This window comes from Antedon mediterranea, chromosome 10 (genome assembly GCF_964355755.1).
Source record: "Antedon mediterranea chromosome 10, ecAntMedi1.1, whole genome shotgun sequence".
Classification (NCBI taxonomy): Eukaryota; Metazoa; Echinodermata; class Crinoidea; order Comatulida; family Antedonidae; genus Antedon; species Antedon mediterranea.
The window spans coordinates 1,814,443-1,839,113 of record NC_092679.1 but is presented as its reverse complement, the minus strand read 5'-3'; the positions used below and the strand labels follow the sequence as shown (position 1 = coordinate 1,839,113).

Below are 24,671 nucleotides of genomic sequence, written 5' to 3'. Positions count from 1 at the left end.
TGAATTTGGCTTTGGCTTCAGCACTTAATATAGACACACGGTTTACAACAAACTTACTTTGGCGTTCACGACACTTAGGCTACCAGCAGATGCATCAACTGGAAATATCTTGGTTCTCTGCTCTGTGTAAGTGTGAAAGTTAGACAACGCTGAGCACATCTCACTCATTAGCACTTTAGCCTTTCCAACCAACTCTTTAGTTCTTTGCTGAAAATGAAAAAATCAATGTTGTTTTATCATAGTTTGAAGTTGAAACATTACTACTGATATAATGGTTAATGTTTTTCAATTTCTAAAATTAAAAGTTTATGAAATCAAAGTATGGGAATATGCCCTCTTCTTTCATTTCAAAATTGTATCAAATTGTGTGAGTATCATTTGGTATCTAAAGCTCTGTCTACAATATCAAACTTTATGTGACAAAAAAAATGTGATGTGACCATATATGGACATGATGATGTTATCACTACCATATGTAATTTAATAATGTAAAAAATCCAAACATACCTGTTGTTTTCGATCGTGAGTAGGGACATTCAAGGCATTGAATTTGCGAAGTTCTACAAAAAAATATTTACAAATTTAACCTTTACAGTAAAATGAGAAAATCGGGTCATGTCAATTCTATATTTCTTTTATAACAATTTTGAGTTTCGGGTAAAAAACACTGTTTAACAGATTTTTACCAAATATTCACTACTAAAGACTTCCATTAAATTATGCAAAAAATAGTTGTGCGATTTACATGAGATCTTCGAAAATCACGCTTTTATTATTATCTTTACAACCGGAAATCATAAATACATAATATTTAGGGTTTAATGCTAGATATCTTTTTGTATTTGTGTTTGACCTTTAACCATATCTGAATATATCATTTACACAAGCCTACAGAATTAGTACCCTGGTGTGTGACCTGCGGGTCAACACTTGTAAATGTCTCATTATGAATAATAACCATTTACAAAAAATAGTCTATTATAGTCTTAGTATAGTCTATGGTTTTAGAATAGGAGTTTTGAATAGTGAAAATGATCTTGTTAGGTGCACTACGAACTATCTGTTATGATCTTCAAATCCTTTCACTAAGTAGCAGAAAATCCTATTTTAGTGAGATTTTCTGTTTTGTATTGTTTGTTGTATATATGGAATTTTTATTTAGAAATAAAGTGACCAATCAATCAATCATTAAATCAATATAAAATTATAAATTACATCGTTATCTTATCGGCTATCTTTTAAGCCCTCCTGTAAACAAACTCTTTATCCTATCCATAATCCCACATTTTATCCTTAATAATCAATAATTGTGTAGTTACCTGTATCATTAAATGGTAGTTTATCTGTGATTAGTTTCCTAGCAACCTCTAGTTTACTGCCTAGATCTTCTTCTAGTATTCTTAATTCTTGTTCACTTTTTTCAGCTTTCATTACTGCATCTCCCGACTAATACAAAAAAAAAACCAGAGTAGTATTTGTATTACTGTATTACAAAATGAGAAATTGCATTTTCTAAAATCATCTACGAGTACAAACGGTGGCTGTTAAGTCAAACAGTCAACTCTGCAAAAACTCAAGCCTTCCCAAACTGTTCAGTTAAAGAGAAGGAATTTCAGAGTTTTAAAGTATGATTTTGATTTATTTCTGAACGTAGGGTAACGAGCTGTTAGGAGCTCATTTTACTAGCCTCGGCAGTATTAATAGGGTGGCCAGTTCTTTTCCACGCCGCCTTATTCTCCATAGCATTTTTAACAGGTACTCATTTACAGCTGAGTAGACTGGGAGGTGCCGGAAACTGAACCCGGGTCTCTCTGTATGACAGCAATGTATTTGGCATATGGAAATTACTATGCAAAAACTGAATTTAATGAAGAATAGGATCACAAGGCAACCTACCAAATTACAGAGCTATTACATCATTAAATATAAAATAATTATTGTAAATATTTTACCTCTTTTTCCATGTTACGTATCTTCACTTCCAGCCTAGCTTTATCTTGTTGAAGTCTCTCGATCATGTCTTTATTTTGTTTTTGAGTTGTTTCTAGGATCCTCTGATGTTGACTATTTTCATTTTCTAAGGCGTACAACCGATCTTGGAGTGATAACATAGTCTGCTGGTGTTCAGCCGATGACTGATTAAACTATTAAAACAAATTTTATAATCACATTAAGCTATAAATATAATATATAATATAAATGTTTTGAAATGAAAATTATGCACAAACCCATATTTCTTTACTCCTCCTGAAGCTCTGTCTACACTATCAAACAAGTTTGACAAAAAAAAGTGTGATGTGCTTAAATATGGTAGTGATATGCCTAAATATGGTAGTGATATGACATCACCATGTCCATATATGGGTACATCACATGTTACACAGAGGTCATCAAGAATTGCTAGTGTTATTTTTAAATTATCCTATCCTTGTCTCTCTTCAAAACAGCTATTTCTTAAAAAAATCTGACATCAAATTTTAAATTGAATAGAATAAAAAAACATGTCAGCGTACCTGTATATGCAGCCTTTCGTTTTCCTGTATTTTATTGCGTAGCTCTTCTCCAATTACATTTTGTTCTAATTTTGGACGGGCAACAGGCTCAGTAGTTACTTTGTTCTAGAGAACAAATAAAAATTATTTTTATTTATCTTTTAGAGATTTAGTACTTACAAAATCATGCTGAAAATAGAAGAGAATTATTAAATCATAATTCAAATCAATTTATTCCAGATTTTACAAATACAAACAACAAACATACATAACACATGCTATGCTAGGCTCGAAGAACTCCAACAGCGAATTCAATCGCTTTTCATTGGCCTCGCTAGTAAAAAAGCAGAAGAATTCCAGGACAAACTCACAGATTCTTAACAGACTCGCAGCAATATCAGAAACTCAAGCGTAGGTAAAACTGTTTACAGAGGGAGCCGATACTACCAGAGGTAATCTCAGCAACTTCAGGATAATTTTTCAGCTTTGGAAGCCTACCTGCTGGTAGACAATCTAACAACTGGACACTAAGCTCGCATTGCCAAGATAGAAAATCGTAACAGTCCTTTATCTGGCTGCGACAGATATACCAATAGTAATGTACAATGTACATATTTTCTGCAGCATACAGTCATGGAACTGACAGTCTTGCAGCCACAGATAAACCCTTTAATCTCTGAAGCTCATCATCCTGATGTTAGATTGTTTTAATTTGCATACCTTGCCCTTCTTTGCTCTAGACTCTGCTACTTCCAGATCATCTTGCAAAATGTTGACACGCTTTGTCAGTTGTTGGTTTCGGAAAGTGAGGCTGTCAATCTCTTGCTCAAATTTACGAACCTTTTGATCACGTTCTTTAATGGCATCCTGTAAAGAAAAACAAATAAATGAAATGAAACAAAACAGAGAAACTTCAATATAGAAATCAATGCATTTGCATTGTAAGGATGTGCAAAGATTCTATCCTTGCACAATGCATTTAATTTAAAATATTTTTTTTGTCAGGTTATTAAATGGTACTGTAGGCCAAGCCTGGAAACTGGAATTAATACGGACGGTATACATTTTCCAGGCGATGACAAAAATGACAAAAAAGACAAAACGGTCGAAGTTTGTTCTATATAATAATAATGCACTTGTCAATTGTATGACCCACTATACAACCCCCAGGAGAGGTGCGTCATTTGTCCGATGTGCGTCATACTTTTGAATACCATGACGCAAAAGGTGACTTACCTTTAGGTGACCATGACGCACCCATTTTGACGCACTGTGACCATGTTGTTTATGATATGGTGGGTGGTAAAGTGACGGACATTGACACACCTTGTTCATTGATGTGACGTACCATCTAGGTTTTTTGACGCACCCCTGCGTCAGTAATTATTTGTAAATGACGCATCCATGACGCACCTCTCCCGGGGGTCGTATAGTGGGTCATACAATTGACAAGTGCCTAATCATATGTCCAATGTTTCACCTTAAACTGTGTCTGTTTGCCTTGCTCCTCAATCACTGCTTTCTTTAAAACCTGATTTTGAGCACGCAGCTAAAAAAAGAAAATAACATCTTAAAAAATTAAATTGGACAATTTTAATCTATATCCCGGGCCGAGCTAAATAGCCTAAAATAGTAATAGGCCTTCAATTACTAGTACTACTACTAGGGTAGGCCTAGTTAATATATAGAAAAGTTAGGCATCCACTTTGTGTATTGTATAACCCATTCATGTGCACATCTGGTTCAATCTGCTAGGCCTAGGCTAGGCCAGCAACAACCCATCCGGCCGGCTAAGCCATGCGAGGCCACACGATCGGATGTAGGCCTAGAGAGGCCTCTCTGCTGTCACTAGTTAGAGGAATATGTCATTTAATAGACATTATTTATCAAAATTTACCTTTGCAAACTCTTGAGCTAATTTTTGATATTTTGTTTGTATATCAGACATGATGTTACAATTTAAAAAAGTGTCCTTTTCACGTGAAATTAGGGCGTTTCTTCCGCCGCTAATATGAAATCATAACATGTCTCGCCAGCTCAAAAAAAGGGGAGAGAGGAACAAAGGTTATGTTCACTGACCCGTTACAAAATAGGTCAGACACACATGGCCGCGCCCGCCAAACGACGATCGCGAGTATTTTTGTTTTTAAAAAGCAGATATATTTAGGCCTAAATTAATAATTTGTGGTTTGTTAACTTGTATTAAATAATGAAATATCAATTTTTATATAATTTTCACAAGACACAGTCTGTTTTTTTTAATGTTATCAATATTTAAAAGTGGCTAGGCCTAGACTAGGCTAGAGTATTAAACAGTCAGTCAGTCAGTCCCTTTTCTTCCCATCATCGCCCCCACACAATATACACTATACATGGTCTAGGCCTCACAACCTAGGCCTACCTATATTCTACACGGTTGCTCTAAGTAATGCATATTTTAAACCAGGCTACATAGACAATCTATTATATGGTTTTCTGAAACAGTAGTAGGATAGGTGTGCATAGTTGTAAACAAATTTTTTACTTTATTTTTCCATACATACCTACAATTACAATCATTAATATTCATATTATTTATTAATTCTATTTTTCAGGTTACAAAGATGTACTCTATTGTATTTGTATGTTACCTATGTGAAGACCAATTGTAGCAGATCTCTCACTCATCTGCAAATAATAATAAATGAACAAAACGAAAATTGTTACCCATCATCATGCAGCTTTTCCAAAAAATATGCACCCAGAAATTATTGCAGACCCTCCCCACGTTTCAACTGCACAGTTGCAAACTGATTACAAAAGTGACACCACAATATTCGAGATGGACATTTGCATACTATCAAGCCTGTAAGACTAGATCTGCTGTGCCAATAATGAATAGAGTACTTTTATTTAGAAACTGTAGTACTAGTAGTAGTACAGTCTTAGGAGCTGAAATTACAAAGCCTGTTTTACTTTACCGTGGTAATCAAAAAAGACTGTTCCAGTTTGTTAGTTTATTTGCTGTTAGTCAATTGGTGTTCTGGGGTTACTTGACACATGTGGCTTTCACTTCTATGAAAGACTCGTACATAAAACAGCAAATAAAGTACGGTCCAGATGGCACTCCAAAAGAGTTACGAAAATGGACGACGTGGGAAGGGATCAAGCTGAACATGTCTGCTTCGAGATGGAGATATGGGATCACTGCCTTGTCAATGGCAGCAGGTTCGTACATAAAATTGTTATAAAGAAGTCATTCATTTATATCAAGTTTTGATTCCAGAACAATGGTGTTACAGTCAACTCAACCAATACTAGACTCTAAAAACCAGAAACTCTCTAAATACCAGACTTTTTCTTTTTTCAAATTTATTTTTACCATTATATTATATTTGGTCAGCCCAATTGGCAGAGTTGACTATAATATAGTCAACTATATACAGTATTATAAAGCCTATTCTACAATGATCAAACAAACACAAAAATGTTATGTGCCCATATATGGACATGATGTCATATCACTACCATATTTGGTAGTACTGTAACAACAATGCTTTCACATACTACTGTCTTTGCTTATTTTCAGGTGGAACAATTTTCGTACTTTCTTTTCTGTATTCCCGGAAGAACATCAGTGCTCTTGTCTTACGCCAAGGTGGACAGCATCTTACCTTTGAAACGTACGGTATTTTCGCACAGGGTTACACCTTCACCGTGCCAATTACGGAAGTGTCCTGCAATTATACGCGGCATGCTGGAAAATCAACGCTGCCAATTAAAGTAAAAAATCACAAGCTGTTTTATTCACTGGATGCGACCGATGGAAATTTCTATTATGGTAGATTATTTGATAATGTTGTAACAGTAACAAGGTATTTCTAGAAAGCTGTGTGTAACAGTGTGATGTGTATACAGACAATTTTTAAAATAAAAATCTATAAAACAATTATTAAAATCATGCTTTCATTGTCATATTGGGTATGAACCCTCAAACATTATGTTATATTTGGGGTGAACTTATGAAGATATACTGGATATTATTCAAATGTAATCTCAGAGGATACAAACATTGTGGGGTGAGATTTTAAACCAAAGTTTTGTGTCCAAATTTAGTTGACGATACTCGATAGATTGTTGGCATATATGGTATTATGGCCTACACACCTTAATCAGTATTTAAATTATTTTCCACATAAATAGCTCGATGATAATTTAACGCTTTTGATCCCTGAAAGAGCAAATACCGTATCTAAAATTGTTTAATGTAATCGATTGACAAATATTTGCAATAAACACAAAACCATTCACTAAACACAAAAATGAAATTTTGAGTTTATTTGTTCCATTTTTGTATGCATATTACAGCGTTTGGTGTTGTTCTTTTTGCCCTATTCTACTTACTGTATCTATTCCCCTTTTGTTTACAATCTTGACTACGTTTGTCTTATTAATGAGCTATGTTACATAACATACAATTATTTTCCCTTTGTATATAAAAAGTAATCATTCCTCTTGAAACATTCACTAGAACATTTGTAAATCAAGAAGTTTAAACAAGAAATCAGAGTATTTTCAGAACGCCAATTTCTAAAAACCAAAACATTCTGTGCATTAGTAATTAATAAAACTGTATCGTCGACATAATTAAATGATTATTAATTTGTTATTGATTTAATTTTCAAAAACTTAATATTTTAATACGGTGACTGAATAAAAAGTGTTTTTGTTTGAAAACACATTTCAATGAAATTTGATCAGAGTTAAAAATTAGTAAAACACCAGCACAAAACATTTGTTCAAAACATTCTCTTGATTAATAACAATTTAAAAAATGAGAAAATATAAATTTTATTGCAAGAATTAAACTATAATAATTACTTTTGTTTGTAATTACCCCAATAGGTTAAACGTCCTTCCACACATTGCATTTTACTAAAATTGTAAAACCTTAAAATATTGAGTTAAATAACATTGGATTTTTGTTAAAATTAATTAAACGTATTACTGTTTTTGTTCATGATATGGCTAGTATATATTAACGCCATATCATATTTAAAATAATTATTAATAATATAGTAATTAAATACTTAATACTTGGGCAGATAGTAAAGTACTGCCATATGTCTTATAACTAAACATTAGACTTCTGTATATTAACTATAATTAATGTTATGATTATTCTAAACTAAATGTAGAATTAAATGGGAAAAACTATATACTTAACGAAAGTTACAGAATTAATTACAAAGAGTTAGAATGGTATTCTACCCAAGAGCTCTGTAATCATTTATATCTCTGTTCATTTTTTGGTGACCATATCATCATTAACTTTTATTGCAATAAAAACTACCTTATAATAAAGGATTATATGGCAGAAAAAAATATTAATTCACAAATTGAATAATATACGTCTATTTTAGAGGCATACCTTTAAATATGTTATACCCATTACATATTATTATGGTAACTAAATACCAAGAATTTTCACCTTTTTTCTTTGGACGATGCTGGCTAACGTTCTTCCTTTCAAGCACCTCGGAGACTTTATTACGCAATTATTAGTTTTTAAATTATAAATCTTCACTTATTGTAAAGACTTTTTTGCTTTCTTAATAATACAGTAAATATAATTTTCCCATAATTGGATGATACATATTAAAATTCCAAAAAAAACCCATTTTTTCTTAATCCTATACACAATGAAAGAAATCATCGTTTCTTGTTGCTAAATTTATATACAATGGAAGAAGTTGTAAAATATATTTAAAATACGAAATAATTTATAATTTTTTAAAAAATACATAAGCATTAAAATAATTCGTAATATTAAATTGTTTCGAGAATAATATTTACTGGCAGAATATTTACTGGCAGAATATTTATGCCGGATATTAAAAATATTTAAAAAATAGAGGAAAAAACCAGCACTTTAATTTTTTAGAATTCAGTAAAAATAATGAATAATACATTTCAGTAATAAATTAAAATATGTAAATGAATCTTGAGTTGTTTGATGCAGTACATTTTGCACAATTTTACTATCAATCTAAAATTAGAATTCAAAATATTAAACATACCGAGTGAAGAAGGAATCATATAATTAGAAATTCCAAACAAAATATTCTTTTTGTTTTGTTCTACTCTGTGACGTAGTTGCATAACATCCCATATATCTTTAGCAGCATTCCCCAAGCAGCATTCCCCATTAAGCACCAAATAATTGAGAAAAACCCAGCAAAAATTAAACTACTTACGAATTGAATCGAATTAAAATTGTGAAACACCCTGGAGTTGTATACACATTGTATACATCATACACATTCATTAAAAAAGAGACTTAGTAAAATTGTTTGTTCATGGTTTATTAGGTTAGACATGATGTGTAAACTGGAAAAACGGAAGTTCCGTACAAATATTAAAATATATATTATGGAGAGGTACTATTTTCCTACTAATCTTTTACCCAACGAACATAAAAACTAAACTATATATTAACATAAAAATATATATTTATATACATGACAACACAATAATCGCAAACTCATGCAAGTTTGCCTCGTGCGCCATTAAATATATAAATGTATAAAAAAATCATACATTATTTGGAAGCACAGTTTATGGGAGTTGCGTTGGAAATATTCCAGGGAACATCACAGCTTTGCGAGTCTTACGACATTCTACGATACTAGGAGTCGCAGCCATGTCATTTTACGACACTCTAGCGGACCCATCATAGCCATGTGAATCTTACAGACATTCTACAATACTAGTTAAGTTATCACAGCTGTGTTAATTGTACGAAACACTCGATACAATACTAGCGGACTTATTAAATCCGTGTGAATCTTACGGACATTCTTAATTCGATACTAAAGGGTTTGGCACTGAACTCCGAACACATTAGTATTTTCTAGTTTAATTCAAATAACGCAACGAGTGCTTTGTAAACTTGACGAAATTAGCTTTGTTCTAACACGACAAACATGTCCAAAACAATGCGTTGATGAGTGTTTTAGCAAAAAACAATCATCACAGCCAAGTAGGCCGTTGGAAGATAATTAAATAGTTGATGCATTTTTCATTCCAATATACACAATCTCATGTACATCAATAGTTTCCATCCATCAGACACTAAAAATGGAAAATGTTAATCGGTTACATAATACCAGTAACCTTTCACTTATTAGGCAATAAACTTCTTCAAACAGTTTTCTTAATGTAGTATAGCACATTTCTGATGCGAGGATAAACTCATCCCTTTCTGATCAGCTGAATCAAACATCTTTCTTCTTAGTGGCACCAGTTTTGGAAAAGGATCACCCTGACTTTTTATCTACATGTTTGTTAGATTTTCTCAAATCATCTCGCTGTGATTTGATTTGGTGGAGTGATCGTACGGGTCACTCCTGCTAAGTTGAGCAGCAGATCGGCACCTTCTACAGCTGCTGAATCCGCTGTCTGCATGGCCACCGGAGAACCAGACACTGTTCTTTTCTTGATCGGTAGACGAACCTTCAGTTCGCCACGGAACCCACAACCATATCCGCTATCACCCAGTCCGCAGGATTCGTCCTCATCCTCCATTTCGGATTCGGTACCGACACTCTCGAAATCACTTATGTCACTCTCCATTGGGTCTTCCTCGGAAGCAGTGTAACCCTTCTCGGTAGGTAGAGCTGCAGATGGGATTGCCCTGCGTACAGCTGAGCCAATACTATAGGTATGATCCTCTGCTGGTGCAGGTGATGGGATGCAGTTGTCAGGATTGCCACTCCTAAAAAAGAAACGAGACAATTAAGTAAAAATAATATAACTTAGTATCTAGGTCAGTCCATTGACATCTGTATATATACAAGAAAACCAAATGACAACAGAAGAGGACGATGATGTTTATTGTTGCAAAACAGATGGCTAAAATCAAGATAAATCAATTTAAATTATCAAACAAACTAATTGACATATATTTGACATCATCAAATAGGTCATTCTTAAAGACTTTGACCTATAGTGCCCTCTAGAGTTCACTCATTTAATAATACCTACCTCCTTCGATACGACTCCGTAAGTGCCATATCTGCTAAATCCGATAGCGTAGGCTTGCGTTCGATAGCCCCGAGCTTAGCATTCATTAACACAAGACCATTTGGTAGGACTATTGAGTTGGATAGAGGTGTTTTCATGGACAGTGCCCGATGCGGTGACGTCAGCCTATCATCTGTTAAGTGCACAAAGTAATGACAATTTAGCACATTTATTTTACATTAGTATTCGCTATAGTACATGCTGTGAAAAGGATATAAAGTTTGCGCAGTTATTACGACACTTTAACAAATAAATGTAAAAAGGCCACTCAATCCATACTAATGATGTGTATCACAGTACAACTGTAGACAACCATTTGCAATTGCAAAATTTGTGAGGTTTATCAAATTTTCACAGCAGAAAAAAAACATTTGGAAAAAGATTATAAATTTATGATGTAAGCATCACTCTTTTCCCTTATGTAACCAAATAGATGTATTTATAATATTAAAAAAAACTATACAACAATACATCCAGTATTATATCTAAATCTCTGTCCACACTATCAAACTTTATGTGAAAAAAAAAATGTGATGTGCCCAAATATTGACATGATGATGTCATATCACTACCATATTTGTGCACATCACTACAATATTTGGGCACATCACACTTTTTTTTTTATATTTATAGTTTTGTGGTTTTTTTTTAGTGATCTTATTTCTGTAAAAAACTGGCTACAGAAACATAAATCATTCAATTAGATTATATAAACGAAGATATGAATGATGTTATTGTTAGTGGGCTGTACTTTATTCATCTAATGAAAATCACTTTCTTCCTGTCTATAAGTCATTTACATGGACGTCTATTGTTCTGATTAAATAGCTTTAAGCTTATTGTAAATTACAACAGATTATTTTAATAAAAGACTGACATAAACTAAGCAAACGCTTATAAATTATAAGAATATATTCTCTGTCTACACTATCAAACTATTTTTACAACAGAAGTTTGATGTGACCAAATAATGGTAGTGATATGTTTAAATATGGTAGTGATACGACATCATCATATCTATATTTGGGCACATCACATTTTTGTTGTCACATAAAGTGTAGACAGATCTTACGAATCATGGATGCTTAAAATAAAATCACTATTTAACCTACATACATAATTAAGTTACAATAAATATTTAAGGAGATTTACTGAAGATGATCTAAACAAAGTACAACCCACATTAAGCTACCTACACACGCTTAAATAATTAAAGAGTTGACATAATTTGAAATAACTATTAATTTGTTAGGGTATACTAACGTTGTTCTAATCTGTCTTCTGGCCGTGTCTTAAACATCATCATGGTAGCGGCAGCATCAACTTCAACCTCTGAAAAAATAACGCAAAACATGATTAAGTCAAATTATTCACATAGGCCATGTTTACGAATTTAGATAGCCAACGAAACTGGACACCGTCTGATAACAATGTTCGTGAAAGTATCATGTTTTTCAAAAAATTCCCCTACACAGACCCAAAAGCGCAACTTCTACCCTAAAAAACTTGTTACAGAATGATTGAGTTAAACAGGGACAGCTTTAAGAATTTCGTAAATAAACACTCATCCCTTTAAAATTAAAATATAGTACAAATTTTTCACCCTTGAACTAAAATGCTGACAAATATACGATATAATAACATTAAGTCTATAATGGCCAATATTCTCAGAACTACCAAGCTTTTAAGGGTCACAGTTTAAAATCCAGGCCATAGCTGTCTTTGCAGCCAAACAGTAGTACCCTTGTATACTGCCAATTAATCATTTATCTCTGTGTATAAACTTGGATGCGTAATGGCCTATAAAAAGGCAGTTTTGTAATCAAAATGGCCAGAAAAACCATTCGCAGAAACAATTGAAAATATTTTTAGACTTTAATGAGTGCCGTTGTTGCTTTGTAAGACATATATTCAATTTTGTAAGTTGTTTTTTTTGTAAATTAATAATCAATGAATTATTGTTTAAACCTTTCAAACAAAATACAAATTCAACTAAAGATTTTTTGAAATTTTCATAAAGATGGCATTTACAATAAGCACATAAAAAAATATTGTTAACTTTACATTTTATTTACAAATATTTTTATCACAAAATTAACTTTTTATTTTAAATGTCAACAGAATATTGATGTCAACATTATTTTCATTATAAACCGAAAATAAAAAGTCACAGACCGCAATTCAATCAGATAAAATATTCTACGGATAGATATCATTCATGCGAAGGCTCTTAACGGCGATCCCATCGCCACAATCTGTAACAAACATCTTTAAGTGATGTTTATATCGTGTTTTATAGTAACCATGACAACAGAGTATGGATAAAAGTAATAAATGCGCTTATGGTAAATCCAACCGAAACTGTCTGAATGCTAGGTATACTCTACGCAAGCCGTTTATAAACGTTTTATCAGACTTTACTCAAATTTAAACATTTATTTAAGGATTTTTCTTAAAGATTATTTCAACGCTTATGCGCGCACTTTGACAATACATAGTAATCTACATCGCATAATGTGATAAACATTAGCTCTTGTAATAATATTTATTCATACATTATTATATAATTGATATATTTCAATTTATTCAATATATATTTTTTGTATTATTTAAAAAATGATATTTAAATTAAGTTTAATAAAAACAGAAGAGGTTAGTGTACAGTAGTGTTAAAGTTCATTGAAATAATATATTTTTTATAGATAAAAAATTTAAAAGAAAACCTAAATATAATAATATATTCAAATGCTTTTTTTTTACATACAGTGTATAGACACTTGAAAGTAGCTCATAATATTATCATTGAGATAATGGTCTTAATAGGAGTAGCTATACATATTACATGTTTCATGTACTTAATGGATTGATATAGACAAAGTGTATCAAATATGCTATCTATTTAACAGAGTATCAAATACCTAATCTATTCTGCCAATAGGACAGCATGTTCATTCCCTTCATTAATGATGCAGCTCGCAAAAATGAAAAAGGCAGGGGGGAGGGGAAATATCTTGGCATAGCAGCTTAAATAATATTATGTTTTGGACTTTTAATCTGGACCACTTCTGGCCACCTAAAATCCATTACTGTATTTTTTTCATTATTGATGCAGCTCGCAAACATGAAAGGGAAAAAAATATCTGGGCATTCAAATATCTGGGCATAGCAGCTTGAAAATGATGTTTTGGACTTTTAATCTGGACCACTTCTGGCCACCTAAAATCCATTACTGTATTTTTTTCATTATTGATGCAGCTCGCAAACATGAAAGGGAAAAAAATATCTGGGCATTCAAATATCTGGGCATAGCAGCTTGAAAATGATGTTTTGGATCTTTAATCTGGACCCTGTCTAGCCGCCTAAAATTCATTATAATTTTCACATTTACTATTTGATTTTTATGTTTTATGTAGATGCTTTCAGCCAATCACAGTCATTTCACACTTCAGTGTACTTAGATATGTGACAGAAACACACTTAAAATCAATCGCCTTAGAAAAGACTACGTATAAACCATTTAGTGTTTCTATTCTCTTCCTCGTCAGTCAATCAATACCCATTCTTAACGGTTGAGCGATTCAGAAGCTCTGGTTCAGCTCTGACATAACACCAGATGGCCCAGTCACTCAATCTTTCAGTTACTGCTTTTACCGTATCGGTAATCCTCGTACACGTATGGTAATTAAATAACGCATCGATCGACATGGCAACGGGTCGGTTCACACCTGGATTACCTTGGGATATGTTGCCATGGTAATGCAATACAAAAATCAATGCTTTTCGAGCGGCTGGCCGGTTGTTACGATTGCCAGTGTTTTCATTAGTATTATCAAATATGCACGAATTAATATTCCGTATTATTTTTACTCATCTAATTTGAAATGAATACACACTTTGGTTTATAAATCGACAACTGCGAATAGTCTTTTGTTTGTATAGCAAAAATGATAAGACAAATGGCTGGTTACTTTAATTGGACTAATCATTAATGTGATGTATATTATCAGTAGAAACAGACAAGTTTGAGAGAAATATTCGAGCGATAGCGATATCATTATCGTACAAATGTTTGAACAAGTTATAATAAAAAATTACTGCCACCTGCTCTCTGACATCCTTTCACATTATGAAACATTTTATGAATTTTCTGAGATGTTTCATGGTTTGTACGTCATCGATGGATCTTAATTTATCATGAATAATAACTATTTATATTGAAAGTAAAATTTATGCAGCAAATTTGTGAACTCTATAATTCGGAATGTTTTTCTATAAATTGAAGAGTAAAAACTCTATGATTGGTCAACATCTCTAAACATATGGCAACTCAAGATTGGATTCTCTTGAATATATACTAAAACCTCAACCTGGGGACACCCTTATTAAGGAGACACTTCCTATGAAACCAACACAAGAAGCAATATATGTTTTAACAGCACTACACTAACTCCTACTTATTCAGAGACAAACCTAGGTACAGTATACTCTTTGTTTTTCCCCAGTGGTGTCTGCTTAATATGGGTTACTAACTGTATTTACAAAATAAAATTTGTGTGTTGAAAAGTATTTAAGCTTCATTTTTGTTAAATACAACCTTCATATGACAATTATATTTTAAAGCAAATAAACTATCATTTCTAAGGTAGACAGGCGTTCAAATCCAAAGCTTTTAACAGATTATATTCCTGTCTACAATCATGCACCTATCGCAACGTTTTTAAGTGCACGAGAACGGTTTCTCGCCTTCGAGCATTTCATAGGAATGCCAGAATAATTCAATAACCGTCTTTTAGCAACTTCTGAATAATTGGGAATAGGAAATCAATACAAATATTTTTTTTTACTATTTATAATAATATTCGCATTAATTTAAAAATGATTTATCTTTGTTGTTATGATGTTCCAATATAGATTTATATTTTAGACATCAAATAAAATATTCTTTTATTTATATTATATATTATTTAATATTTATTAACAATACGAGTAAACTAACAAATATTGAAACATCTACAGAAAACGAGATCAATAAATATTATTAATTTTATAATTTCTATTTTTAGATTTTAAGATTCTGAATATTTTGGGATTTTCTAAAGTTGTGAAATCATTTGTAGAATGTTGATAACTGGAAAAGGAAACACAAAAATAAAATCAAACTTTTCGTCAGTAATTTATCTAGATTTGACTAAGAACAAAGACGTTTGGACTTTCTAGATATAATGACACATTTCGTTTACGTGAAGCGCCACTCGTGTACTCAGCTGTCAAGTCAAAAGTCATTCTGCGGAACGTGTGAGCATGTACAGAAGAATAAATACTGTACCTGGGTCAATACCATGGTCATGCAGGTTTCTGTCCATTCGTCCACTCAGTATGCGTTCAACCAATGCCAAGTGACCTATAGAAAGAAAAAGATTCATTTTATTTAGTTAGCATTTATTTAGTGTTTATGGTTAGATGGTCATTTAGACAAAATGTTGTACAAACACTCAGCTACATCCATCAGATGGGACATTAAGCCGTTGATCATGAACACATAATTACCATAGCCATAACAAAAACATTTGATCAAATACCGGCTTTTTAAAAAAAACCTAGCCGGAAGCTACAAATTGTTCAATACTATTTTTCTGGTAAATTAGTGATACCACTGTATACTAGACATAATATATCTTTATCCTTAATAGTACTGTATATATAAATTACCCTCTATTCAACACCACGTGCTACTATCAAAAGCGAAAAGTAAAGACCGATATACAACCCAAGTAAACATTAGCTTAGGGAGATAATTGTAACAGTATAATAAAATGAATGTTGACATACTTGGCTACTTGAAAGAGAATGGCCATTCATTGTCAACATCAGGATAATAGTCTCTTTAACAATACTCAGCCAATCTTTTATAAAGGTTAACTAGATTAGTGGCACCCTCTCAACAACAAGGACAGTAACACTCACCAGTTCATGGTTACAAATTAATATTGAGTAATAATTATTTTATTTGGAACATATACGAACAATAAAATGAATATTTTCTTTGTTCGCGCATTGAATAAAGAGTAATTTGTGTAGAATAGATTATCATCAATTGTTTATACAACACGATGAAATGTTGCACGCATTAAACTTCAACAAAGAGCGTAACTGTTGCCAATCATAATGTCTTATCTTTGGCATAGCCGACTATTTGATTGCTTTTATTTCATCATGTACAATGTTTGTGGTTGCTACCGTGGAAACCAATCTTCACGGAGACGTCTTTACGATTCACATTATATTTGTTCTGTACGTATGATCATATATTAATGGTTATATTAACACAGTCTTACAGTAGACTAAGTATCTCAGTAAACAGCATTCTTTATTGTCTATCACGATGCAATAGAAATAAATTTGTGTTTACTTTTTATATTAATAAAACCGTGAATATTAAATTCTAGAAACATGTGATTGATTGCTATTGTTGGTGTATTTAGTATTCATAATGTACAGTACATTTTGTAATTAACAAAGGATTTAACCTACATTCACCAATTAGCAATATTCTTCAAATTTAGTAACATAGTTTTTTTTTGCCAAATATTCATTAATAAATGACAATATAATACTATGTGTGACAGTTTTCGTAAAACCATTGACTATAATCTTCTTTTGTATTTAGAACTATGACAAGCAAGAAAAGACAAAACAATCGGAATTCAGAAGGGTACTGAAGGACACTTACTACAAGATGTTCAAAAAAAGGCAGATAAAATATCACATGTTTACATATTATTTATTTGAGAGACTGGTGGTCTACAAACATGCTGGTACTTATTAAGCTCTGTCTGAACTATTAAACTAGTTTGACAAAAAAGTGTTATGTGTCCAAATTTGGTAGTGATATGCGTAAATATGGTACCGATATGTCCATCATGTCCATATATCCAAACACCACATTTTTTTTGTCACATAATGTTTGATAGTGTAGACAGAGCTTTAGAACGATGTATGATGTTGATGAAATGAAAGAAAACTTGTTGTATGTACTGTTTGTTGTTCTTGTTTATAAGATAAGATAACTTTATTCGTCCACAACACAAGTGGAAATAATGGTGCTTGTCGCGTACAAAGTTAACACAATAACGGAAACACAAATATAATATATAACTAGAATTTAATTCGTCACTTTGATGAAAATGAGATATAAATAAATGTGATTAGTGGGTCATGTGACTTGTACAAGTACGACTAGTATCAGAATGACAGTACTGCGCAACTTCGAACAAACTCACACCTTTTCAAACCAGTATAACCAGCAAGAAAAGTCAACTATGCTACTGAAAGCCTGAAAACGTGCTTTAAAGATGTATTGTCCCTTTGACTAATTCCAAAAAAATAAAAAATAAAAGATTTCGAAAAAAGGTGGGTCGTTTTGAAGTATCATAATAGTTATTAACTATCACCAAAAATTTTTCGAAAAAAAAAAAATTTAACTGAAATACAGACGTTTTTTTGTTAAAAAAATAACTTTGACTTCCAGTCAAAGTTTTCAATCAAAACATATCCCATAATGAAACGCGCTTGTTTGGCTACTCTGTATGCATAATCATAAAACTTCCTCATAATCTGTGTGAAAATACCTTTTTAGCCGTGACGAGTTGTAAACAATCCTAATTTAGCATATGCATAATGCGTACTCATGGTTTGAAATCTTTGTTTACTTTCGCTCGTGACGATTTTCCAGATGAAATGTAATCAAACTAATTTACCTTTTAATTACGTAAACTTGTTGTTTTTGGCTCAAATTTTCGACTTAAAGTGGATAACTTTAATATTACTTTGATATGGCCACTTTAAATTTAGAATATTTTGACCTTCATTTTTTTGTGTTTAAAGGGACAATACATCTTTAATCTATAGTGCTTGCTTTCACTTACATTTTCCCCTGCTTTGGGAAAAAGGGATCCCCCTTCCAAACATCCTGGTTACAGGCATGCTGTATAATTTAAAATGTCGAAGAACGCCATTAATGGTTGTTTTAGATTGTGTTACCTAATCTAACTAAAAGAGCTGCTTAAGCAACATCAGTTGATTAACGTAAACACGGTTAATATCCACGCACAATTGTTTTTCAAACTCGCAATCGTCTTGGGTGGACAATTTTATCGTTTACACTACGAATGTTGAAATTAATTGCGGAAGAGCAGCATTCTATTAACATACAGCAATTTTGTTATAATTGCATGCATTCTGAGAGTTAATTTTATTCTTTTGATATGTCATTTAGCTGTGTGTGCAAGCATAAACAGATGTAATTAAAATCACGGGTTACATATTCATTTTTGTTAAATGTTACTTGAATTCAGTATAGTTGTAAAACATGCTGCAATGTAATACTAGGCATTTACTTTCCCTTTTTTAATCCTTTATGTATTAAATTTGGTATTGCTTTTTTTTTAAAGTGAAGATGGAAATAATTCAAGATTCATTGGTTGACATTATAAAGAAGCATAGTATGTCATTAATGAATGTAATGATTTGAATGATGCCACACCGAATCTGTTGGTTCCCAAGACAGCTATATATAGTATCATTAATATGAAACATACTGCAATTCACTCTACTACCTACAAAAGGTCATTATCCATAAAAACCATACAATAGTATTGAAAACAAAGGACGTAGATAAAAAGGGATTGATTCTATTTGATTTTGTATGCTTGTAAGCACGCAAACTTGAGGCCAATGGAGGGTATCTAAGTGGAATGAATTCCTCGTATTTCCAAGAAAACATGTACAGTTTCAACATTCTAAAGTAAAAGCGATGTACAGGTATTTCGCAGACATTTTGTTTATCAAATTTGATTATATTTGGAACTGTTTCAATTTCATTTTACATGTGCCTACACTACCATTATGACTGGCCTCGTCCCTATCCTTGACAGAACTATGTTTTTATTGTTAGGATGTACACGCTCTCCCTTTAAATAGTAACATGAAATCATTAAATACTTTTGGATATTAATTTTTGACAGGCTATTAACAATATATGTTAACTATTTTCTGCTTAAAAAATCCTGGACCCGTGGCCCCTCACAGCTGGTTTTCTGCAGCTACATTATATAACTGTAAGTCAAAGCTTAACCACTGCTAACTTCCAGTTACCCGTGGCCCCTCATAGCTGGTTTTCTGCAGCTACATTATATAACTGTAAGTCAAAGCTTAACCACTGCTGACTTTCAGTTACCCGTGGCCTCTCATAGCTGGTTTTATGTAGCTACAGTATATAACTGTAAGTCAAAGCTTAACCACTGCTGACTTTCAGTTACCCGCGGCCTCTCATAGCTGGTTTTATGTAGCTACATTATATAACTGTAAGTCAAAGCTTAACCACTGCTGACTTGCAGTTTGACCTAATCTGACAATCCAATTACTTAGGCAATTATTCTACATGAACAACTTATACCCTCAGGAAAATCTTATACAAGAGACAAATACCCATCAAATCCTGGCTCAGTGTTATAAGTCAATCACTATATTCATTCTAAACCAAGGCCATATCAACTTTATAAAAACCTATTAATCTGAAAAAAACTGGAAAATTTTGTTCAGCCTTTACTGTATTATCAACACAAACCAAAACCCCAAGTACTGTAGGTTATCTCGTCACCTCGATGGAATAGGTGATCCGCGCGAATAAAATGCATTAACAAGAAAATTTCTACCAAAATCATGATAGTTGAAAATTATTTAATATAATTATACTTACTTGGAAAAGCTTGGCCATGAAATGCAGGGATAATGTGGAATCGGTTTGGCATGCTACAAGAAGAACAAAACAATTAATTAAATAAAACAAGCAGATACAAATCCACCTCTTTTAGTACAGTTTACAGGGATAAAACAAGACACAATTATACAATCTCGAAAACCATTGTACTACTGATGGATTTTATTTTGGATATAAAAATTGTAAAATTTATGTAAAATTTATGTAACAAGAATAATAGATCGTTGTTTTAACATTAGCATTTAACATCTAGAAACTTGATTACATCATATCATTAAAAAAGGATAAACATGATCTGTTTCTGAACGAATTAGTGTTGGACAACTCTTGTACATGATAATGAAGCTAACAAATATTTATGTTAGAAAGCATAGCAGGCATTAGAATTAATGAATAATATAAACCATCACTCAGGGGTATCGTCTAATTCAACTAAAGTTAATAACTTCAACTATTATTCTGCTTTATATTATGTTATCATGTAAATTCCTAAATTCAGAGAAAGCCATATTTGTTGTGTTTATTGATGTACATGTAAACAAATATTTAATTATGGGTTTTATAAAATATAAGAAAACAGTATATACAGGCTTAAAATAAGTTACTAATTAAGTTACAGTAATACATCATATTTACAGTCAGATAACATTTGTTTAAAAAATATTTCTAAAAAATGAATAAAGTCCAATTAACGGTAATTAAGGTTACCATTAACGCTCATTATATAACTGTATACTAGATTATAGTTAAATTATATTGTGAAAATGTAATAATCAACTTTAATTATTTGATTTTAAGATGGTTGGCTACTGTAGAATAGACCGATGATACCGATAATAATAATTTGTTTTACTAAAACAATTTCAATATGTGCCAAATAATAATTATTTATTTTATTAATTTTAGCAACATTAAAACAACACATAAAGTTTAAGTGTGCCAAGGAGTGGCAAGAAGGACCATTGTCGCCATACACCAGCACTCAAAGCATACATTAAAACATAAAACAATGTAAATATGTAATATTAATACCATAATTATATACATTAAAGAGGCATAGTATTTTTAAAGTGGAACATTAACATGTTTTTAAATTGTACCCAACTTCCGCAAACAAAGGCATCTTTAATATTGACCAGTAGTGTATTCCACAAACGAATAAATCTGGTTGGGATACAATTCTTTCCACTATCAGTTTTGGATGAAAGATGTTTAAAAGTTAAAACATCAAAATGCCTACAATTGGTAATAATATATAATTGCATTAGTTCTATATTTAAAACTACACTATTATACGAGACATTTGCACCGTTGTCAGCCATTTTCTTTTAAATCCCTCCATTTGTTGCCATGTAAATAATACTTTAGATAGCAATATGATATAACCATGGCAACCAGCAATATGATAGTCTCTGAAGTGATAGCATCTTCTACCTATTTACCATGGCAACCAGCATGTATTTGTTTGAAGAGTTGAAGATTCAATTGGAATTTTGTTTAACATTCGCCATGGAAACAGATGGTTTATCAATCAAAAATGGATCAAACAATATTTACTGAATAAATATATAATTTCTCAGTGAATGAAACTGATGGACAGTTTAATCATCTGTTGCCAAAGACAATAAATTAGGCCTTTGTTATGAAAGCTATTAGCACAAACTAACGACATAATTTGTCACTTCAAAACATTTCAACTTTTTAAATGGTTTTTTTGTCCATTTTCCTAAATATTAAAATAAACTTGAAAATAGCTCATTTGTGTAATAATTAGTGTAATATGGAAGAAGAAATATGACTTCAGTTGGTGTGGAGAATTGACATAGATAACTGTGCATAGGCAAATTCAGTGATACAGTATCTCATGTGTTTCATATAGTATAATCAACCTTAACCTAACCTATTACCTTACCTTCAATGATAGGTATCACATGTGATAACATGGGATGCTATATTGTAAAATTTTCCCATGATACTGGACAAAAGTACCAAGTAGACTTACCTAGAAATAGCTGTAAGTGGAGCATGATGTGTGTACGGGCTATACGGGACAGCGTAGTGATACGGATGGTACGGTGTCTTTCGCAATGCTTGCATCAAGTTGGGACGATACTCTGGGTCAACGCACCACAACGACCCTTTTCCTAATGTCTGAAATTATTAAAAAAAATTATGATTGACAATTTGTTTACCAATTTCTAAAATAATTATATTTTATTGATTTATATTGCGAAGGTCAATAACATAACATGTTCAAATGACGCACACATCAATTACTAGTTAACAATAAAAAATTTTAAAATGAAAAATATCAAGATTAAAATTTTGCTTACAATAAAATGTGACGATTAAAATAAATTGTTAATTGTGTATTAAATCAAGATCTAGATGATAAAATAGAGACGCACAAAAACATTCAGTAAAATTGGCATTTGATATCTTAAATTACATAATATTAAGTATATTATGTACTAATATTGATAACCATAAATAAATATTCTTCTTGATGATATCTTAAGTTCAAATGTTATTTATGGTTATAACATTTGATTCCAAAATAACATAAAACAAATTATTTCTAAAATAGAAACAAAACTAGATTAAGGTATGTAAAGATAGAAAGGCAAATTACAGGGATGATATGAAAAGAGAAATGCCTTCTTCGTTTTAATTCCAACTAACGTAATCCGAGATGCTTTACAATATAAGATGAGTTGGTTTATTTGTATTTGTGGTAATCTTAGAAGAGTCAACCAAAGAAACCAAAAGATAATGCACATATAAAGACATCAGAAGATGCTATGCAATCACCGTGACAACAATCTTTAATATACATCGCTATGGCAACAATCAACAGTGTTGGCATGCAGGCAATCACATGACCTAGAATTCCTCGCAAGATGAATACCATCGTCACATGATGAAGGGATGAAAAAATACCAAGTTTTAAAATGCGAAGCATGTTGTCATTTGAATCGGACCTCATTATCTTTCATCAACTCTGTTGAGTGACAAAATTTGCATATGTTCAAATGATGGATAATTTTTAAATGGTTTTTCAAATAGCGTATTAATTCACACATAGCATATGCCTAGTTTAATGTCAAAAACACGTTTCCTATCAAATTTGCTGTTATAGGAACTTGATAATTAGTTCCAGATTTATTATATGCCATCTGATTTTGATTCATTCAATGAATAAATGTGATACTGAATATTTTAGAATATCAGAGTGTGCAGGATATTGTCTTACTGTAAATGTCATTTGAAATAGTACTTTTGTGTTTGTGGATATAGTATAACAGTAAATATAAATATTTATCATCTTTAGTTTACAGTAAAATACAATCTATGTTTAACAGTTGCCAATGTAAATGAAATAGTAAACCAACCAATCAAATTTCATTTGTTCCTTGTTTGTTAAAACGACAATAAATAATATCATATCAGATATCATATGATATAAATTCAATAACAATATTATCTTTAATTATTGCCTATGTAGAATATTTTATTGGGTTTTTGGCCTATATTATACAAAGCAAATAACCTCATTTTTTATTAGATTTTCTGATATTTTAAGCGCTCTTTAAAATATAACAAATAAAACCACATACACGGATATATTGATTCGTTGTTTAAAAAAAATGATATAGCATACTATTACTACTATATACACAAAACAAGTAGGTAGGTCCACTTTTTAATGGTTATTGTGTTAATACAGTTAATGTACAGTACTTGGTGTAAAGCTATAGTTTGTTAATCTTGCTAAAATAATATTAAAGAATATTTAAGAATCCTTCCATACTCATTACTGCTTACTCTGCTTATACAGATTACATTAAAAATGTTTGCCAAATTTCAATTTGAGAATATTGTACATTCAAATCAGGATACTTGTCATTTTGTAAGTAAATAAACAAATACATATTTAAAGAGGTGACAATACGATTGTCACTTTCTCGTAAAAAAAAAATTGTAATTTTTTCGTGAAAGAGAAACCCTCAACTTGAAGTATTATTAAAGGGGACACACCCTTTGTTTGAGTTCTAAGGTGACCTCTTAAATAACGGTTCTACAGTAGTAAATAAATAATAAATAATTCATTATTTTTTACTAATTTTGGAAAATGAAATACTATATCATTATGAAAATGCAAATTAATTGAAATATTCTTTGTATTTTACCGATAGCTTCAGTTCTGTATCAGTATAATATGCAAATTGAAATGGCTAAACATGTTCCACTATAAATCATGTACGAGAACACAGTCTGTAGTAAGTGTATAATATGACTATACCACATTCAATACTGAAACTGCTCTGGTGCTAACT

The 24,671-nt window shown here is 31.7% G+C and overlaps 3 protein-coding genes across 7 annotated transcripts in view; 1 reads left to right on the top strand and 2 right to left on the bottom strand.

The window, feature by feature from the left end:
- The window catches only part of LOC140060895 (protein phosphatase 1 regulatory subunit 21-like), a 54,399-nt gene extending 49,875 nt beyond the window's left edge, over nt 1-4,524 (bottom strand). For both annotated transcript variants that reach the window (XM_072107260.1, XM_072107261.1), the window contains exons 1-8: nt 4,390-4,524; nt 3,973-4,041; nt 3,213-3,359; nt 2,514-2,618; nt 1,953-2,144; nt 1,320-1,446; nt 508-560; nt 58-207 (exon numbers count right to left, since the gene is read on the bottom strand). In XM_072107260.1, coding sequence (XP_071963361.1) covers nt 58-207; nt 508-560; nt 1,320-1,446; nt 1,953-2,144; nt 2,514-2,618; nt 3,213-3,359; nt 3,973-4,041; nt 4,390-4,440 — 894 coding nt within the window. In that variant the 5' untranslated portion in view covers nt 4,441-4,524. The remainder of the gene's footprint in view (nt 1-57; nt 208-507; nt 561-1,319; nt 1,447-1,952; nt 2,145-2,513; nt 2,619-3,212; nt 3,360-3,972; nt 4,042-4,389) is intronic.
- Nucleotides 4,525-4,598: 74 nt separating this feature from the next.
- LOC140061141 (transmembrane protein 223-like) lies at nt 4,599-6,781 on the top strand. Its single transcript, XM_072107601.1, has 3 exons — nt 4,599-4,679; nt 5,087-5,699; nt 6,061-6,781. Exons 2-3 carry the CDS (start codon nt 5,207-5,209, stop codon nt 6,354-6,356), a joined length of 789 nt encoding a protein of 262 aa, XP_071963702.1. The 5' UTR covers nt 4,599-4,679; nt 5,087-5,206; the 3' UTR covers nt 6,357-6,781.
- A 13-nt stretch (nt 6,782-6,794) lies between these two features.
- The window catches only part of LOC140061140 (forkhead box protein N2-like), a 41,797-nt gene continuing 23,920 nt past the window's right edge, over nt 6,795-24,671 (bottom strand). For all 4 annotated transcript variants that reach the window (XM_072107596.1, XM_072107597.1, XM_072107599.1 and 1 more), the window contains exons 3-8: nt 22,337-22,485; nt 20,314-20,366; nt 15,883-15,957; nt 11,820-11,888; nt 10,518-10,689; nt 6,795-10,248 (exon numbers count right to left, since the gene is read on the bottom strand). In XM_072107596.1, coding sequence (XP_071963697.1) covers nt 9,834-10,248; nt 10,518-10,689; nt 11,820-11,888; nt 15,883-15,957; nt 20,314-20,366; nt 22,337-22,485 — 933 coding nt within the window. In that variant the 3' untranslated portion in view covers nt 6,795-9,833. The remainder of the gene's footprint in view (nt 10,249-10,517; nt 10,690-11,819; nt 11,889-15,882; nt 15,958-20,313; nt 20,367-22,336; nt 22,486-24,671) is intronic.